Here is a 21173-nt window from a genome sequence, read left to right as displayed (position 1 = left end):
AGTTCCAGGACAGGCCCCAAAGTCACTGAGAAACCCTGTCTCGAAAACCCAATAATAATAATAATAATAATAATAATAATAAATAAATAAAAATAAGAATAGACCTTGAAGTATTTCAGTCTCCAGAAAATTCCAATTTTGGACATATAATGAATATATATCTGAATAACTCATTTAAGAATGAGTGTGAGAGACAGAGAGAGAGAAACAGAGACACACAGAGAGAGAGAGACAGAGAGAGAGACAGAGAGTCCCAGCACTGCAGAAGCAGGCAGAATCTCTTAGCTAGAGGCCAGCCTTGTCTACAGACAAGTTCCAGGACAGCCAGGACTACACAGAGAAATAAGAATGTGAAAATAACCCTTAAAATCAGTTATAATAGCATGACACTGTTATAATATTTTTAATAAAAGTTACTTTACTTACATAGTGTATTATGATACAAAAGGAAGAAAATGGACAACTTTCCCTGGGAAACATTTAACAACACTTTGTTCACCCATGACACACACCTGGTGCATAGTCTCCGGTGTTTGTTACACAAAGTTGTAGAAAATGAAAGTCTCACACAAAAATAGTTACTTTTCCTATACAGTGGCTTTCAAATTAAATACCTGAATGTTCGTGTATTACACAGAAGTGGTTGTTACATTAAACACTCTAATATTTAGAAATACATTAAGAAGCCAGTTTTTGCACAGCTGTCACACTTTAAACCTGGTAACTCAGGTTTCATTTATACTTTTATAATTATACATCTGTAAGTATAAAAGTTTTTTTTTAAACACATGACAATTTAATTTTTAAAAGCCTTCTAAATTTACGTCTTTTCAAATACCAGTATTGTTTCTGTAACAACTGCCTCACAGATGTACATAATAATAAGTTAATAAAAAACAATGGTATCATGCAGCATCCTGGCAAGAGGACTTCTTTAGAAACAAGAGCAATTGTGAAGTCAACATTTTAGGTGTACCGCTACAAATAAATACAGCATCACAGAAGGCAGAAATGCACAGAACAGGTGAGGTTTCCTTAGGTCACTAAGGGGTCACTGGGTCCCTTACGCAGCTGAAGGGTCCAGCTTAGACTATGACTTTTCACAGGGACACTGTATCTAAGAAGCAAAAGGGAAGCACCATCATTTCTCCTCTAACACTTCTGGTGTGTCTTCATTCAAGAGGCTTTTATGTAACTTATTCTTTTAACTTAAACAGTCTTTCCCTGAAGAACACATTTTTAAGCTAACAAATTTGGCCCCATGAAATATACTTTTTAAAATATATAGAATTCTAGAGCCAAACCCTTCCCTCATTGTAAAACCTATACACACAACGCACTTATAAATATATACACGTTCTCAGAAACATAAAAATATTTAATTTTTATAAGCTTAAATAATTACTGGATGTTAATACAAAATACATTAATTATTCTCTGTATAATTTTACATTTATAAAAAGTTTTCTTATAGCAGCATTCGTATTGCAAATGAAATGTGACCAAATGGCATTGCACTAGGACTCTGACTGCAAATCAGCCTGGCCAGCTGCAGTGTCCTCTGCAGAGGACAATTGTCCCCACCTACAGAAGAGCAGTCCTCACAATGCTCCAAAGGCTTGAGGGGTGAAAACGTTCCTGATCCAAGTTCCCTCCACACGACCAGCTAGGCTTATTAAAATGTTCCCCAAAGTCCAAGTTAGCTTTATGCCCCCCAAACTGTCATAACTAAAACAACCATATTAATGAATAGTGTCTGTAATTGAATCACATGAACTTATTAGGAACACATACACACACACAGTGACACGAAGGGAGGAATAAGAAAGGAAACTGAGGATTGACCTGAAATAAAGCGCCCCCCCCCATCTCAAACACTCATATTGAGTTTATTCTTGTTGAGCTCACGCTCCAGACTGCCAATCAAAGCATCAATACTTTCTTGCAGATCTCTGAGGTTAGCCTTCTGATTCATCGTAGACTCGATGGTCTCCATTGTCAAGTACGTCTGGAACGTGCACGCCTTAGACATGGCAAGCTGCTGCTCCATCACGACCTCTGCTCCATTGGTTTTGCAATGATCTCTATCTTCCCCATCTTCTAAGGGAACACAATCATAATCCAAATCTTTGAAATTGTCTTTTGTATTTAAAAAGTAGTTTTCCCCACAACTGCTCCAGTCTCCTGCATAGCGGTTGCTGAGTGGACTATCGAGTCTGGTCTGTCTTGGCCTCAGCACCCCCGATGAATCCACACTGCTCAGATTCAATACACATGGCCGCTCTTTCTTTCGCCTCAAATGATTCAGAGATGACTGCTCCAGGCACAAACTGTCTGTGGGTTCTTTGACCGCTAAACGTTGCACTAGAAATGAATACATGTGCTTTAGTTACAGCCTTCGCCTTAGGAAGACGGAGCAGACAATAAAGCCATTTAATAACCAACCACATCCATGCACTTGAGACATGCATTCTATTGGAAGAAAGCATCCCACAATAATTTTCCTGCCACCGTATAATTAAGATTAGGCATACAGACTAGAACGTTCAGTGATACTACTTCATGCTCAATAGAAACATTCCCCAATGAGACCTCCCAACGCTGATTAACTTTCTGTGCAAGTTAATTGTTATCTAGCTGTAATTCTATGCTAGTAGCTTCTCTTACATTAAAGGCTACAGCAAAAAAGCAGGCAAGACGTGCGTAAATGGCATGAAACAAGAAGTTCTTTTTCTACAAACATCTAGCCGAGGCAAAGGCATCTAAAGTGATTTTCTAGCTCTGACCTTAGTGGGCTTTTTTTTTTTTTTTTGCAGTTAGCAGTGTGTCATCATTTACCAAGCAGCCCAAATTTCACTTGGATAAAATGCATGACTACAAGACTCGGCCATTGTTTACCTGAGTGATTATACAGCATTAGCTACTAATCGTCTTCTTTTTGCCTGGAAATAGCACAGATATTTTATTTTCCAATTCTGGTTAGAGATTTAACAACCTCAAATAACACTCTTTGTATTTAAAATATTTTTTTCTGAGATAAGCTGTGTTCTGCCATCTTGCATTGTACTGGTCACAGGGAAGAGGACAGACACACAGGACTTCATACAAAACAAGACTTCCATTGCTTACTTAGAGCAAAGTATTTGTCTAAGGTTCTTCTGCATATAAAGTCGACTGTAAAATGCTTAGGCGTAGTTATTAAAGACTATCCACACTGCCTATATCTCTTTCTTCTGGCTTATTCCATGTGTCTCTCCCTTATAGCATCCTCACTAAGGGGACATAAACCAGTGATAACTCGATTTTGCAACATACAATGAAGGTTTGTTTGCAAAAGAAAACAACTTAAGAAAGATATACACATCCTAGTCTTCCACTCAAAATAATATTCCCGACATTTCACAAATGTAGATATTTCACAAATGTAACTTTTATTTTAGCAGCTGTACATTGCATGTTTTTAATGTTTCTACTTACTTCACTTTTAGAGATTTATTTTTCGCATGAATCTTGTGCCCACATGTTTGTATGTGTACAGGTGTGTGCCTGGCACCAGTGGAGGACAAGAGACCTTATTATCTCGCTGCTTCTTGGCTTCCCTTGTCCTCTGTGCTATTCCTGTTGTCACTCTTGGGCCCAAAGTTTCTGCCAAGCAGTTTGACAGCACACTGGCAACCTCAGGAAAAATCCACATCTCTTCTGCTCAGCCAGGACTCTACTGAAACTCTACTTTGCCAGTATCTCTGGAGAACACTCAAGAAGCCAATTAAATCAGTATTTTACGTTAGACTAAAAATCAATTTCTGGAAGCATCAATGCAGCTGTCTTTTTAAACTACTGATACTGGGATGTTGTCCTCCAAATTTGTAAGGAAAACGGCTAACCTTAACCTGAAAGAGAAGGCCTGGCTTTCCCTGGGCTTCTGTTCACTGTTTTCAACAGAAAGAAGTAAAAACACCACCGAGTAAGGCTGCTGAGGACACTTCAAAGTGTAATGAGTACTAAAAACTTCATTTGTCCTTATATTTTATACCAGTAGATTTCAGTTCCCTGTATTACTTTTCCTTAGAAAACAACATCTTTATTTACTAGAACTATGCTAGATGGCCGTTAATGCCAGGAAGTAAGAATATGGGGTAGGTAAATATCATCTATGACCTTAAAAATTTTACAACCCAGTAAGAAGTAGGAAACCCTGCCCCAAGTGTATTCATCGCAAGCAATGTGGACAGCAACAACTTTTAAATCTACAGCTCCACTCTGAAAGTAGTGGAGACTAACAATACCATCCAGCACTCCTTTCAATCCCAAGCCCTTTGTTTTTTTTTTTTTAAAGCCCCAAATACAAAACATGTAAGAGGAAGACTGTCCTATACAGGTGTCTGTGTTTCTGCAGTGCCAGGACCTGTTGCTCACCCAGCGGCAAAGCCATTGGCAGATTGACAAGCAGGTGTGCTGGACGATGAGGCAGTGTTCCCTTCAGGGGCTAATACAGCAGGCTTTGCACTTCGAAGACAGGACAGTACACACAGAAATCTCTAAGCAAATTATCTGCTTGCCCCAAACTGGGGTGAGGGAGGGGAGTAACAACAGTAACACAAAAAGCAAAATGTGTATGAAAATGCATATAACGAAAGAGGCTGAAGGCAACTCTTAAGAGCCCTGGAGTGCAGGAGATTCCCAGAATAGTTAAGCTGTGTGCCCTTCCACTGATGCATGGGACAGCTCCGGCACTCTCTCTCACCTCAGTTACACAGGCCCAGTAACTGCACCTTAGTTACATGATGTCCCCATCCCTGAAATCCCTAACAGGCAATTCAGAAGGGAAAACCATTGTTTCCCTCAACCTCTGCCTGGCTCTGTCTTTTGTCTAAGGTACTTTCAAGGAAAATAAGAGGTTATAGAAAAAGGTTATGATTACAACCAGCAACAAAAGTCTTTGGAATAAGATGCTAGCTAAACATGAGAGAGTTGTTTCAAGTTATCATTACAATACAGTCAACGGGCTGTGGAGACGGCTCAGAGGCTAAGAGCACTGGTTGTTCCTGCAGTGGAAACAGGTTCAATTCCTAGTCCCTAACAACTGTCTGTAACTCCAGTTCCAGGGGATCTGACATCAGACAGACATGCAAGCAAAACACACATACAAAACAAAATAAATCTTAGACAAGCAAAATCTAGCTGGTAATGAATCTACTTAAATTTGCACACACACAGATGTGTGTGTAGCACAGAGAAGTAAGGGGTAGGACTGGGAAGATGGCTCGGTGAGTAAGAGAGCTTACTGCTCAAGGGTGAGGATCCCAGTCCCATCCATAGTACCACATGGTGGGAGGAGCTGTCCTCTGACCTCAGGCGCGCACGCGCGCACACACACACACGCACACTAAACAAAAGTTTTACAAATGTTTGTTATTTATGTATTTTTTTTCTGCATGTGAGTGGCTGATACCCACAGATGTGAGAAGAAGAAATGCATCCGATTTCCTGGTACTGGAGTTACAGATGGTTGTGAGCCACCACGTGGGTGCTGGGAGTTGAGCCTGCCCTTTGGGTCCTCTGGGAGAGCAGCCAGTGCTCTAACCATTGATTCATCTCTTCAGTACCATGCAAAACCAATTTTTAAGGCCAAAATGTCAGAGATAATCGCCAGCAGGAGCTGAAGTAATTTAAAAATAGCCATTATATTGTGGTTCTGTCGCAAAGAATGGACATGGGCTGGAGTGATGACGTAGTGTTTAAGAGCACTTGCTGCTCTTCGGGAGAACCCACATCTGGTAGCTCACAATTGCCTGCTTGGCTCCTGCTGCAGGGGACCCTTCTTCTGACCTCCTCAGACTCCCATCCTCATGAGCACATCACAAAATAGAAACAAAATAAATCCTAAGACTAGACTTAAAAAGAAAAATGAAACTTGCTTCATAGCAAACTAAATAGAAGTTACATGAATAACTGAGCACCATGTGTTCAGGGCTGTGCTGTGCCTTAAGCACAATCTTGCACTTAATTTTCAGTCTATAAACTTAGCTTGCCAAGGTATGTGGTGCAAGCGGCATTCCAATCCAGGTCTTACTACACCCAAAACGTGGACAATGGCTCAAACAGCGTTATATCAAACACAAGATACAAACAGCAAACACTATAGAGCAGGTGGCAATTCTTCAGAATTGAAAAAGCAAAAATCTACATACCCCCCCCACCCAAATCACATCCAGGCATTTTAATCATTTCTACCCCACATATCCCATGGCTGCTACAGAAATATCCTTCAGAAACTCCTTTACCTGGCCAGAGCTGGAGCAAGTAATGAAGAACCTGGATGTGCTTCTTGAAGTCCAAGGCGCTGGCGAGCTCTTCGGAATCGGCGAAGACTCTGTTGTTGTGGGTCGGAGTCTCTTGCCTCTGGTTAAGCAACACTGGCCCAAAGCACACAGCTAAATTCTGGCACGTCATCTTATTCACTTCATGATATGAAGCTACCAGTTTCAGGTGGTCTAACAACATCTTCAGGGTCGCCTAAATATGTCCAAACAGGATTTAACACACTCAGTGGTTAGACGTCCACATAAAATATTAGTAATGTATTCTAAATTCCAACTGGCCCCTTTAGGAAAAGCCATTTCCTTCATCCTCTAAAGCAACACCAGCAGCTGCTGTTGGCTTAAATAAAGACGACCCTGGGCTTGCACAAAGGGGCAGCACACTAGGAAGTGTGAAGTTAGAAGCAGAGCCAGGACTGTGGCGATCTAATGTAAAAGAATGGCTTCTAAGGGACGACACGCTTCTCTCGCTTCCCATCATGCTTTTTAACTAACAAATATTCTTAAACAGACAAAATTATAAGGAGAAAAAATAGCAGCAGAGTTTAAAAGAAAAATGTCCTGAGCCAGGCATGGTGGTGTATGCCCTTTAAACACAGCACTCGGGAAGCAAAGTCAGGTGGATCTCTAAGTTCAAGGTCAGCCTGGTCTACAGAGAGTTTCCAGGACAGCCAGGTCTACACAGAGAAACCCTGTCTCAAGAAACCAAATACATATGTATATATATTTCCTGGGGTGGGGGGAAAATTTACTGTTTCAAATCCTTAAATTAATAAAGGAAGTTGGCTCAAAAGGGAAAGTCATTTAAATATTAAGCACCTATGGTAAGAGTTATTCTTTTTAAGTAGTGGTATGTTTTATCAACATTTTAAGAAAGGAGCTGTAGTTTCTTTATAAATTATATTAAAGCAATGGATGTGAATTTACAAACTGCTATTTGGGGGCTGGAAAGATGGCGCAGTGGTTAAAAGTGCTTGCTGCTCTTGCAGAGGACCTGAGTTCAGCTCCTAGCACTTAGGTCAAGCAGCTCACAAGGTAACTCCAGCTCCAGGGGAGCCAGCACCCTCTTCTCCACACTGTAGGTACCAAGCATGCACATGGTACACACACGTACATACATGTAAATCTTTTTCACGTGTAATACTGTTCCTAAGTGTTACTTTGATAGACATTTCCTTCGCGCCCTTTCTTTTTTTGTTGCTTGTTATTTGTTTTTGTTTTTCTAGCCCTGGCTGTCCTCGAACTCACTCTGTAAACCAAGCTGGCCTCAAACTCACAAAGATCCACCTACCTCTACCTCTCAAGTCCTACGATTAAAGGCATGAACCACTATTGCCCAGCTAATAAAATAAATCCTTAAAAGAGAACTCAAGACACATTCCTGCCTGGGCTAAAGTCATACGCGGAAAACATAAAACTGATTTCCAGATGCATTTAAGAAGTGGGAAAGGCAGGACCTAAACCCAAGAGCCACAAATGCCAGAGACCTAAAAGGCTGTGTGTGGTGATGGAGTCTAAACGATGAGCTCGTGTGCCAGCTTTCAGGAAAAGGTCTACCAAGTACACCTACCTTCTCAACATCCGGCAAGCAATTCAGTAGGCCGACTGCGAACTGGGAGTCACCGGACTCATTCTCACAACCATTTGATGACATTTTCAAAGGACTTTTCACCATGGCATCTAACACGGCCTCATACAGCTGCTTTGTTATCAGCGGAGAAGGAAGTTCTCTTAGATAGTCTTTAAGGACACCTGCAAAGATAGACGGGAAATCGGCGATGGGTCTCCACAGAGAGGTCAGCACAGCGAAATCTTTAAAAATGCAAACATCACAGCAGTCCAACTTTTGACCTTCCGAAAACAATACAAACAACAACATAAAAAGTATTATCACAAAAACGCTGGCGATTTTCATTCGTGAAAGTTTCCTTAGTAACTAACTTTGTTTGGAACATGCTAAAATACAGACATAATTTCAATAGTTTTGAAGATGTTCTTGCTACATAAGCCCTAATGACCCTCCCCCGCCCCCCCCCCCCGTGAGAAGATACTGCAAGAAGTTAAGACAGTAAGAACTACAGATGTTAGTTGTAAGCTGTTTAACTATCCAAATTTTGAACTTCTAAACTTTTGATATTGAAAGGATACCAACTGTTCGAAGCCTTTGTGAATCAAGGGACATCAACATATCATAACACGTATCTTAAATGGATTGTCTCTAAGGCTACACTGTCTTACAAAAGGAAAAAGATCATTCCTAATACCAAGAAAATTAAAACAAAAGTCAAAAACAAAAGTCACCATAAAGTTAGGAGATGTCTGAAGACTATGACCGACAGTAAGTTCTAAAAAGCATTTGTAACTCAGCAGAAAGGGAAGGTTGACTGCTTCTCTGCCAAGAATAGGGCTTTACCATCCAAGTGAGTCTTGTTTGAGACAGAGACAGAAGGAACTACAGTTTATCAGGCAGGAAGCGTGTCTATGGGATATGTAAGTTTGCTCCATACAAATTTTAGGAGACTTAGGAAGATGTGACCAAAGATCTGCCCCTGAGGAGAGCAACTTAAGATGGCTGGAGCTCAGGGTGTGTAAGGGTCTGAAGTTCAAGGTCATCTTCCAGGACAGCATGACAAATGAGTTCTTGTCTCCTACTCACCTGATCCCCAAAAACGCTGTGTTGGTGCGTGCATGCATGCATCGAAAAACAGTGTCAAGAGATGACTAGGAACTAACTCCAAAGGGAAGCACTCTCTCAAACCCAGCTAGGGAAGAGTGACAGAAGACCCCTGTGGTTAGAAAAGGTGTGTCAGAGATGAGTAGAAAGACAAGGAAGGGCTGCTTCAAGACACAGGCTCTGAGGTATCAAGTGACACACAGTAATAACTAGGTTAGATAGGAATGGCCACAAATGCCACAGAGAGCAGTCTGTTCCACCCCCACCCCACCCCCCACCCCACCCCCCACCCCACCCCCCACCCCACCCCTGCTGCATCATGACCTCCTGCCAAGGTCCACAACCCTGTATTTATAAACAAATTGCTCTCGTGAGTCTATGGCAAAGGTTTTTGTAGCTAGGTCTAGGAGACAATGACCTAGAGACAAATCAGAGATGGGGACCAAAAGAAGAAGACAAAAGGAAATCAGCTGCCTTGGCAAAGGACAGAGCCAGGCGGCTGGTCAGACGAATGGGCATGAAAGACAGCAGAGAGGGACTATACCCAAATGGGGGGGGGGTCCCCAGGGAAGCAGCAGAGACTCCTGGGAAAACGAAGGGCTGGGATCAGTTCAAGAAGTCAGGACGATCGTTTGTACCCATCACCCAGGGTTGTGGGAAGATGGGAAGAATGACCGACCCCGCGGGCACAGCAGACACGCTGCTCCCACCTGACGGCTTCTGTCTCTGTGGCGGGAGGCAGCAAGGGCGTCAATAAGTAACAAGGTGACCCGTGACGAGAGTAAGGTATCTGTAGACTCGGGAGAAGAACAGGTGGGGTACAGAGCATTGTGGGAGGAAGAGGACAAGTGGTAGAGATAAAAACTAAGTAAATAAAGGAATAAATAAGTGAATAAATGAAAAGCAATCCCAACACATTAGCACCAAAAAGAATTAAATATGTGCGGGAACAAAACAGGTACAAAATGTTACTCAGAAAGCTAACAATTTGTCTTGAAAAAAATCTTAGCAGATCTTTAAGAATCCATGCCGATCCTAACAGAATCCCAGCTAGGAGCAAGGGGTGTAACTCAGTGGTGGAGTGTTTGCCTAGCATCTACAAGCCCTGGATCTGATCCCCATCATCACCAAATAAATAAACAATACGCAGCTAGCTCTGTCACAGAAACTTGTAAACTGATTCTAAATTCGAACAGCCTAGATATCGTGGAAAGGAAAATGTGGGGACTAAAACCTGCCAACTTCAAATCCTGCTGAGCTTCAGTCATCAGTGTGACCGCAGGCAACAAGAGGCACAGCCCGATGGAGTAGTGAAGACAGCTCATTGACGGTGCAGGAGAGATGGCTCAGGGGTTGCACAGCACGTGCTGCTCTTACAGACGACCAGGGTTCAGTTCCTAGTACCCTGTGGTAGCTTAGCTCACAGCATCTGTAACTGAGTTCCAGGGACTGCATGCAACGCCATCCTCTGACCTCAGCAGGAACCATGCATACACACAGTGCACATACACACACGCAAGCAAACCACTAATACACAAGACAACATAAACAAACAAGAAAACAGTCAAGTGCAATAGGGAAAAAGCATTAAGTCCGAACAAGCAGACACCCACTTGCTAAAGACTAAAGCACGACTTACAAAATGCACAAAACTTAAGAGTAACAGATCTAAATGTAAGAGGTAAAAATCATGAAACTCTCAGAAGAAAATGATGAGTATTTTCACAAATTTAGGGTGAAAAAAGCCTCAGATACAACAGCCAAAGTTTTAAGTGAAAAAGAAAGTTGGAATCATCAAAACTAACTTAGAGTCATGAAAAGAGCGAAAAGACAATCCACACAATGGGGGGCTGGAGGGAAACAAAATATTAGTACATCATTTATTAGATTAGGGGCCTGAACCAGAGTATACAAAGACAACTTCAGTCTAATAATAAAGGCAAGCATCTAACAGGGGCAAGAGTTGCAAGTCAATATTTCTCTGAGGCAAACAGTCAAAAGGGCCAATAAATAAATGATATCTTGGTACTTAGGAATAAATAGAATAATGTGTAAAAACACAGTGTAATGGCTGGAGAGATGGCTCAGAGGTTAAGAGCACTGATTGCTCAGAGGTCCTGAGTTCAATTCCCAGCAACCACATGGTGGTTCACAACCATCTGTAATGAGATCTGGTGCCCTCTTCTGGCCTACAGGGATACATGCAGAATACTGTACATGTAATAAATAAATAATAAATAAATCTTAAAAAAAAAAAGACACAGTGTAAGGACAGTAATTGCTGAGAGAAATTAAACACAACCCTGGAGGAGAATAGAAGGTTTGAGGTAGAGCGTGTGGTTTAATGTAAAGATGTCAATTCTTCTCAACCTGATACTGTCATTGTAATCAAAAGCTCAATAAGCTTTCCCACCCCACCCTGAACTCCCCTCAGACCCCCTCGCCCACCCCACAGCAAGGGCACTGCTAGGACAGCAACTGAGCCAAGATTTCCAGGGCTGGGCACAGCCTGGACCTCTGGAGGCCATTGTGCACCCACAAAGAGACTCCTGCAAAGCATAGGGGACACAAAGGGCCTACGGCAATGCACCCACAAAGAGACTCCTGCAAAGCATACAAAGAAGGAAAACAGTGAGGCTGGGAACCAAGAGCTCCACACCAGTTTCCTAACCCTGACAGAGTATCTGAGGCAAGGGCTTTCTGTTGTCTTTCTTTTGTTCCACCAAGCCTCTCCACATAGCCCTGGCTGTCCGGGAACTCATATGAAGACCAGGCTGGCCTCAAACTCACAGAGATCCACCTGCCTCTGCCTCATGAGAGCTGGGATTAAAGGCATGCAATAGCACACCTGACTGAGGAAAAGTAGTGTTCCAGAGAAGAGTTTAATTTGGCTCATGATTTTGGAGGTTGGGCTCATGGCTGGCTCCATGGCTAGGCCTGTGATGACGCAGAAACACAACAGAGGGGCATGGACAAGGAGAGCTACTACTTACCACTGCGGGGACCTGGAGAGCATGAGAAGGAGACTAGGGACAATGAGCAACACACCAGTGACGCAGTTCCTTCAAGCAGACCAGGCTTTCCATCTTCCCACCAATGGGTTAATCCGTTGATGGAGCCAGAACCCTCATGATTCAATCATGACCCCGAAGCTCTATCCTTGAACACTTCCCCTCAAGGGATCTCTCCAATGCAAACCCTAACTGTACCTGAGATTCCAAGTCTCGTTGCACATTAAACAGTTAAGATGGTGTGGGTTAGGCATCACTAGACATGCATATGTGATTACAACCTGTGCATGAATGCCCACAGCAGCTCTAGCTGTAACAACCCCAAACTGGAAACAAAGTCAATGTCGGTCTAGAGATGAATGGATGCACCAATGGCATTATGTCCACTATAAACATAGTGTGGAACACTGGCATAAAAAATAAATAAATAAAAATAAAATAAAAAACAGGCCATAGACACTTGGAATAACATGGGGGATTTCAAAATAATTTTGCTATTAAACAAAACCATGTACTTACTTCCACTTGCTTATAAAAAGGAAAAGCCCCTCCTGTACAGTTCTATTATATACCTTACACGAAAGGAAGTCAACTTCTAGCAATAGGAAGATGTATGGCTGCCTAAGGACGGAAGCGATGGAGTAATGGCGCAGGCAGGAGGACTTGGGGGACACTCGCATCCTTTCTACTCACCCTGGCTACGGTTTCCTGGGGCATACACTTGTGAAAACACCCGCTTCACACTTTCAATACATGCCATTTTATTTTATGGCAATTATGCCTCAATAAAGCTGTTTTGTAATACTAACTACTGGCATTTCAGGTTGGAAGCTTTGTTAGATGGGAGAAACGAAGAAGAGGCCATGGAAGGACACTCGGGACCTTGATGGAAGTAACTGAAATAATGAACCACAGAAAGGGATATTATAACTTAGGGGACTCAGGAAGAAGCCGCAAACACACGTACATTAGAGGAGACTGACTCAGTGGGAAAAAGCAACTGGAAAATAATGAGAAAGCTGGAGAGACAGGAAAGATCTGGGATGGAATAAATTCAAATGCTGAAGACAAACGGTTTCTGGATAACAAAAGCCAGGTCAGACCTTAGGAGTGAGTCGTTGAAGTCGAGTTGACGTAAAGGTCGCCCGGCACCAGGACAGGTGGCACACAGGTAATCCTGCCCAGTACTTGGGACGCTAATGCAGGGTTGTAAATTTGAGGCCAGTTCTGAACTTGTTGTTTGCATGCTCAAGTCACGTAAAATGATGGAAACTACAACCAGAGACAAGGTATCAAGACTTCCCTCCTTAAACTCTGTACCTATTCTAAAAACACTGTCTGAAGCGTTCCATTCTGTTCCAGGCGGAAAAGACCACTAAATACACATGAACTTCGGAACACACGGCAGCATTCACTTCATTCACTTCTGTGTTTAGTCTCACTCAGCTATTATTTTCCTGAGTTTGGGCAGAAATGTGAGTTCATGTAGAATAAACACATGTGACAACTTCATCCCTGGCCAATTCCCGAACGCACGCACGACACTCTCTTTGGAGGCTCGGAGACCCCGTGTGTAATTTATCCCGATCCCAGCGCCACTTCTCAGACAAATCATTCCATTGTTGTTTCGTATTTTTAATCAAGAAAGAAAACAGCTCCAAATTCCTTTGAAAAATAGCTTAACTGAAATGGAACAGTGCAAATAACAGAGGCAAGAACCATGTAGTTTGTGGCTTTAGACTCTCCTATTTACAAAAGAACGCTACAAACCAGACCCTCACTAACCTATGTTCATGTCTACAAACATTGCAAGTATCCAAACCCGAGGATCCCTTCTTAAACAAAAGAGTTGTCTCAAATCACACCTTCCATCCCTAAACAGTCAAGCATTACTCTCATTCCTAAGCTAAGGCGTCACAGAGACAAAAGTTTACTTTTGTTTATACTTTCCTAGAAACAGGTATCTATAAGCTTTTCCTTTAATGACTTCTCAAAATGAACCCTTTGCTAATTTTACAAATAATATGTTATCTCATTTTTTTTTTTAAGTAATAAGCCTCTCTTTACCAGAAACCTAGTTTCTGATTTGTTAAAAATGTATCTGAGCCAGGTATGGTGATGTATGGGAGGGAAAATGGGTTGATCTCTGTGAGTCTGAGGCCAGCATGGTCTCCATGGGAAGCTGCAAGCCATCCAGAACTACACAGTGAGGCTGTCTCAAAACTACTACATAGTGAGGCTGTCTCAAAACTAAAATGAGGAGCTGGAAAGATGGCTCAGAGGCTAAGTAAGAGCACTAGCTGTTCTTACAGAGGACCCGGGTTCAATTCCCAGTGAACCACAAATAATAAAAACACAGAGATTGATAATGGGGCTCAAGCTGAAGATCAGAGAAGCAAAGCAGCCGGCCACTACCTCTACCTCAGGCTGAAAGGGCTGTCCTGTCCTCAGCGTGGCTGGAGAATAAACCTCTGAGACTGACTACTGAATGCCCGCTCCTATCTTCTATACCTCTCTAAAGCTGGGATTCAAGGCGTGTGATCCCAAGTGCTGAGATCTATCTATCTCCTTTGTGTGAGCTGTTTCTCTTTTAGACTGATTCACTCTAATGTAACCCTGTATGGCCTTGAACTCACAGAGATCCATCTGCCTCCGTCTTCTGAGTCCTGAGATTAAAGGTGTGTGCCACCATTGCCCAGCTTCCATAGCTAACTAGTGTGGCTGGCAGAGTTAAAGTATCACCACTGCCTGGCTCTATGGCTGTGGCTAGCTTTGCATTTTGATCTCCAGTGGTTTTATTAAATCATAAACAATACATTACCACATCCTAGCACCCACATGGCAACTCCAAACTGTCTGTAACTCCACCTCCAGAGGATACAACACCCTCACACAGACCTACATGCAGGCAAAACACCAATGTACATAAAATAAAAATAAATAAATCATTTTTTTAAAAAGTTTCAAAAGAAAGTCAATAAATGAAATGTCCATAAGAAAGGGAAAATACCTTGGTTTGCCTCTCTTAGTAGTGAATTGCTTTAGCTCAAAGTTACATCATTCAAGATGATAGGAAACACTCTATACAAGTTTCTATATGAGCCACTCGGCACCCTGAGCTTCAACTATTCCTAAAGCTGTGATCCTAAAAGTACACTTCAAGGTACAAGTCATTTTCCTTAAATTCTTACCTAAAAGTCATCATGCATAAAATAGGAAAACAAATCAGGAGAGGTAAACATGAACACATAAGGAAAAGAAAATGTCAGGCAATAGAGCACAGGTGCAGAGCGAAAACAGAGGACCCACTGGGCACCTGTGGCTGGGAGGGCTTGATGTCTGGGGTCTGCTTCTCACTGATCTTGGGTTGCAGAGGATCAAATAAATGAGAGCGAAGGCAAGTCTGGCTACAGGATGTGAAGAACCAGGTGAACGGAACGGACGTACCTCCACACCGGCCCCAAAACTTTAGTACTTAAAAAGTAAAGCCACAGGAAATTGTAGGTGACAGAACAGACCCAGAAGATTATTAGAAAGGCCAGGAGCAATCTCAAATGCAAACACCTTTCCCATTCTCCCCAGGGACGCCCCTCCACACCATACTGCTGCCTCACATAATCCGTAGCAACCGCTGGCTCTGCTTTCCCAAACTTTCTGTCTCCTCCGAACTTTCCAAGGTTCTTCCTTCTTCGCCTGCCTCCAAAGTTTAAACACTTCCCAAGTTCTTGCCTTTATAAACTGTTATGGACAATCCCAGGATTGAATTTCTATGCCAGTCATTCTCAAATTCCCTATTTTCTGTGCCTCACAACTGCTAGTACTGTTTGCACTGCTATGCGCTGGGCCGTAGTCACTACTGGGGCAAAGACCGCTCCTCATGCGGGGCATGGTGGCCCTGACCCGTAACTCCCACACAAGGAAGGCTGAGGCAGGGGGGTAGCAAATCTGAGGCCCGCGTAAGCTACCCAAGGAGACCTCGTCTCTGGAGGGGAAAGGACATCTTCCTCCGCAGCAGATGGGAACTTTCCACTCCACCTGACCTCTCCACTCACATCTCCTACTTCAAAACTCAGGTTTGATCTTTCCCAACACTGAGACAGCATTTCTGCGCCCCTAGTCTATCTCTGCGGACAGGGCATGGCCAGCTACCTTCCAGAATCATTTCTTTTTCTTAGCTCCGGATGCCTGTTTGTCCCCCACCCCCTTCCCCCCCCCACACTGCAGTGTGTTTCGGCCTCATCAGGGTGATGTTGGGAGATCACCATAGTTCCCTAACTTTCTTCTCTTCAGTTCACCACACACAGTTGCAGAGTAAGATCCCTCAAAACAGCCTTTAGTGACCCCACTCCCCTACTCCAGAACCTTTAAGGGAGCCCCTCTACCTGTTAAATAATCTAAACTCTCTCATCAGGCGACCATTTCCTTTCCGTTAACCACCTACGCGACAGGAAAACTGAACTCCCGGGGCATTTTAGTTCTCTCCACGAAGACGCAGGTCTGCTGTGGTGAATTTAGTTGGCTGTTTAAGAATGGAGCCATATCTCAGCATCTCCCCTCAGAAAAGAACATGCAGTAGTTTACGGAGGAAGGAAAGTAAGACTTCATTCAGAAAGAAATCAAACTGAGCGTAGGTAATAAACGCGGATTTCCACTTTCCTTCCTTCCGGTGTAGTCTTTCCAGAACGAACAGAGAATAAAGTCTATTTTTACCTGTTATTACATTTATATCTGGGTACTGGTCTTCACACAGACCAACAGTTTTGCTATCCTTCTCAAAAGCCTCTCGAAGCTCTTTCTTGACAGCTGCTGAACCACACAATCGATACAGGCCTACAACCTGGAAACAAAACGCCACATTACCGAGACGGTCATGAAAGCAAAGGTATAAATCACATGAGCTTGGCAATCAGAAATACCCTAAATTTATTGTAACAACCCAAATGCAGCTTCTGGGATCTCAAGGTAATTGATTATACAGTGATGGAAAAAAAAAATAAAGCTATTTTAGGTAAAAATAGGTAGTAAAACAAATTTTAAAAATAAAAGTAAAGCATATTTTAAAAGTCATAGATAGTTACAAAGACAGTGCTTACTCCAGGCCCTACAAAAATACTTGTCATGTAAACACTGCCAGCTCTTCTAATTATTAAGTCTTCAGAAGCTCAACACACACCCAAGAGAGGAAGCCAACCTGGTCCCCCCAAAATAAACAACAAATAAATAAATAAATCTCAGGCTAATCTACTAGATTCTTTTGAAAGACTAAACCTCAAGTAATTTAAGGAAACGGAGGTGCAGTGGGATATTCACTTTGTCTCCTTCTGTGGCACTGACCACGCCCATTGGGGGGTGGAGCCATGGGCGGAAGTGACCTGTGGAAGGAGGTCGGAGGGGGCCAGGAAAGGCCTCTCTTTCCGGCGTGACTGGGACAGGAGAGGATCGGGTTGAATTTCCTGGTGTTCATCTGTCTAGGTTGTAAGTTATTTCTCCCTGAATAAACATCTATTCGGCCTATTTGTTTATCCTGATCCTTATTTAACCGCAATACGGAGGTGGGGGGGGGGCGTCCAGCTAATAGAATCCCCTGGGTACCATCTCCAACACCATAAAAACCTGGTGTGGTGGCATGCATATCCATAGTCCCAGCTCTTGGGAGCTGGAATCAGGAGGGCCAGGAATTCACAATCACTCTTAGATGCATAGTAAATTCAAAGCCAGCATGGGCTACAAGAGACTGTATTGGGGCGGGGGAAGGTAAGGAGGGAGGGAGGGAGGGAGGGAGGGAGGGAGGGAATTTAAGGAGTATAAGGGGTTGTCGCCTATACTTTCAAATCAAAAGACTATTTAAAAAGCAGCCACCTGAGTTGAAGGAACAGTTACAGAAAACTATTTCACAATAACAAACATGAACAATCCTCTCAAAATATGAATTAGGGATCTGCAGGGTATTTTCAGTGAGCAGAAGGTGAAGAAGTCAAATGAAATGTCCAGGCTGAAAGACAACAGCAGAGAGGTGGGTTTGATACGGGAAAGCTTCACCAACAACATGGACAAATGGTGTCCAAAGAACTCAGACGACTAGCTGTGCTAACTGAAACACGGGCAGAGACCTGACTCTACTTCAAAGGGGTAAACATTCATGCTAAGTGCTCCTACCTGCAAAAGGGTCAACAACACCCAAGGCAAGCTGAGGACTATGCTGGAAAGACGGTTCTCATTTCAAGGTCCTAAAGGTCCCGAGCCACTGATACTGAGGAGAGCATGTTAGGGCTACCACACCGTCTCAAGAGACACGGTGAAAACACAGCGGGCTGCACACGCATGGTGCTTACACACAAGTGCAGGCAAAACACCACGCACATGGAATAAAATACTAATAATTAAAAAAGAAAATCCAGGCAACTGGCAGGCATAAAATCCAGAGAAGCCACCTCTCTGTCATGGTCCTGACCAGCAAACAGGATCCACCATCTGGGAGAAACCCACAAATAAGGTAAGTAACATTTCAGGTTAAATGTACAGGACAAAGAGAACAAAGCCCAAATGTTAAATAGGATCAAGGGAAATGTTTCCATAGTAACCAACTGCACCCCAGCCCTTTCGATAAAGGCCCATTTAAGTATAATAAAATACTATAAATATTTATAAAAAACTGTTAAAAAAATAAAAAGATTTACACCTCTGAACTTGAAGATGAAATAAACGTAAGACTACTACTTGAGACAGTAAGCGGATCAAACGTCTTATCCCCAAAAGCTCAAATTACAAACACAGGTTTTAAAGGACGAAGATCTGAGTGTACATCAAGGAAAGGACATTTGTGATGCAGCCCTCAGTTCAGAGGCTGAGTCACGAACACACTTGAGCTACAGCGCACGGGCCGCGAGTGTGACCTCTGGTGTGACCTTTCCCACGGGAAGCAGAGGCAGCAGTGGCCAGAGCATCTACAGGAAGCACATGTCTGTGCCACGCCCTCTCTCTGCGCACCAATGGTTTTCACAGTGAAAAAAGCAAAAACAGTAGCAGAGGGCCAAACAAAACTTAAGTGGGACAATGTGTGGCAGGCTGCACAGCACAGGCTTAGCAGACCCCTTTCCACGCGGTCTCTTGGATGCGAGAGAAGGGAAGGACTCAAAGCAAATACTTCTTAAAAATATGCAGCTTTCTAAATGACTTTTTAGTCATTATTTTACCCCACACATGTGTCTGTGCACTATGAAAACGCTTGGTGACCATGGGGTCGGAAAGGGTGTTAGGTCTCTTAGACATGGAGTAACAGACGATTGTGAGCCACATGTGGTTGCTGGGAATCAGGTCCAGGTTCTCTGCAAGAGCAGACAGTGCTCTGAATTGTTGAGCAATCTCTCTAGGCCCAAACACTTATTTTTAAGAGTGTGTGTGTGTGTGTGTGTGTGTGTACAGGAGTGTGTGTGTGTACAGGAGTGTGTGTGTGTGTACAGGAGTGTGTGTGTGTACAGGAGTGTGTGTGTGTACAGGTGTGTGTGTGTGAGTACAGGGGTGTGGTGTGTGTGTGTGTGTGTGTGTGTGTGTGTGTGTGATATGAGTGCAGGTCCAGAAGTGTCAGCTCCCCTGGGGCTGAAGTCACAGGCTGAGACGAGCTGCTAGACATGGGTGTTGGGAACAGAACCTCAGTCTTCTGGAAGAGCAGCAGGAGCTCAACTACTGAGCCATCTCTCCAGCCCCCACATATGATGCCTGCAGTGTGGGTACTTTGAGACGGAGGCAGAAGGATCAAGAATTCAGGACCAGGGTTGTGGTTTAAACCAACATACAATTCCTAATGCACTGTTGAAAGATTTTAGGTCACAGGAAGTCTTTGTTTTGTATTACAATGACAGAGTCATCTGTTCTGCGCGTGCACCAGGGTGTGTGGCATGCGTTCTGAGTGTGCACCAGGGTGTGTGGCATGCGTTCTGAGTGTGCACCAGGGTGTGTGGCATGCGTTCTGAGTGTGCACCAGGGTGTGTGGCATGCGTTCTGAGTGTGCACCAGTGCGTGTGGCATGCGTTCTGAGTGTGCACCAGTGCATGAGGCATGCGTCCTGAGTGTGCACCATTTTGCCATGGTCCACATATGAAGGCAACATCCTTTCCCTGCTGTGCCATCTCCCTAGTCCAGGATATCTATCGATCAATCTATCGTTTTTCTTTTTCTTTTTCTTTTTTTTTTTGCGTTTTTCGAGACAGGGTTTCTCTGTGTAGCTTTGGAGTCTCTCTGGCACTCACTCTGTAGACCATGCTGGCCTCGAACCCAACAGAGCCACCTGCCTCTGCCTCCAGGGATTAAAGGCATGTGTCACCATCACCCAGCAAAAATAGCAGTCCTTATACACCTTTTATAAAATAAACTAATAATGTAATACTGCTTATGCTCCTTGTTTTAATTATAAATTGGAAAGTTTCTATTTAATGATTAACTTTAAAGTCTGCCTAATCACTGAGTTTCTACACAAGGTGGGGTGGGGACAGGAGAGGAACTAGAACCCTTATGAATAAAATATAGTTGACTAGAAGTTGGGCAGTAATGCAAATGACTTGTTCCAAAGAGACGACACAAACCAGACGGAATCATGTGTCTGGGCTGAAGCTCTCCAGGTTACACACCCTACTTCTGGTGTGTTTCAAACTGTGTTGCAAATAACGTTTGTTCTGTAGGCCTTTGCCATTCTATTTTAGAAGCACGAACACTATTTCTGCAGTTAAGAGCTGCTGACTGCCCTCCCACAGGAGCTTGGTTCGATTCCTAGCACCCATAGGGCCACTCACAATTGTCTGTAAATCTAGTTCCAGGGCACCCAAACACCCTCTCCAAGCTGCCATGGGCTTCCAGGCACACACCATGCAAAACAAAAACAAAACACGGACACGTGATCTGACCAATAGAAGCTCTCCTCACCTCCCCTCAGAGTAAAGAGCCGGTAAGTGCGGCCTTCTTAAGGATGAGGTTACTCTCAGATATGAAGCCAGACCCTGTGACACATTGTTGGAACGGCCTGGGATTTCAATGCACGAAGAAATGTCTATCAAGGGACCGAGCCTTTCGGCGTAACCAGCTTTTCTAGACAGATCGTTGTAAAGAATCTAGTCCCTTGCAGCCCTAAAGCCCCACACAGTTCTGTTTCAGAACCTAAACTGTGGGACCATCTAG

General features: G+C 43.4%; 1 protein-coding gene across 1 annotated transcript in view; it reads right to left on the bottom strand.

The window, feature by feature from the left end:
* Positions 1-369: 369 nt before the first annotated feature.
* Syde2 (synapse defective Rho GTPase homolog 2) overlaps positions 370-21173 on the bottom strand; it is a 34603-nt gene continuing 13799 nt past the window's right edge. Inside the window, exons 4-7 of the mRNA XM_051194847.1 lie at positions 16716-16842; positions 7891-8072; positions 6285-6516; positions 370-2364 (exon numbers count right to left, since the gene is read on the bottom strand). Of these exons, the coding sequence (XP_051050804.1) occupies positions 1871-2364; positions 6285-6516; positions 7891-8072; positions 16716-16842 (1035 nt within the window). The 3' untranslated portion in view covers positions 370-1870. The remainder of the gene's footprint in view (positions 2365-6284; positions 6517-7890; positions 8073-16715; positions 16843-21173) is intronic.

This window comes from Phodopus roborovskii, unplaced genomic scaffold (assembly GCF_943737965.1).
Source record: "Phodopus roborovskii unplaced genomic scaffold, PHOROB, whole genome shotgun sequence".
Taxonomy (NCBI): Eukaryota; Metazoa; Chordata; class Mammalia; order Rodentia; family Cricetidae; genus Phodopus; species Phodopus roborovskii.
This window is presented reverse-complemented; position numbering and strand designations above follow the sequence as displayed.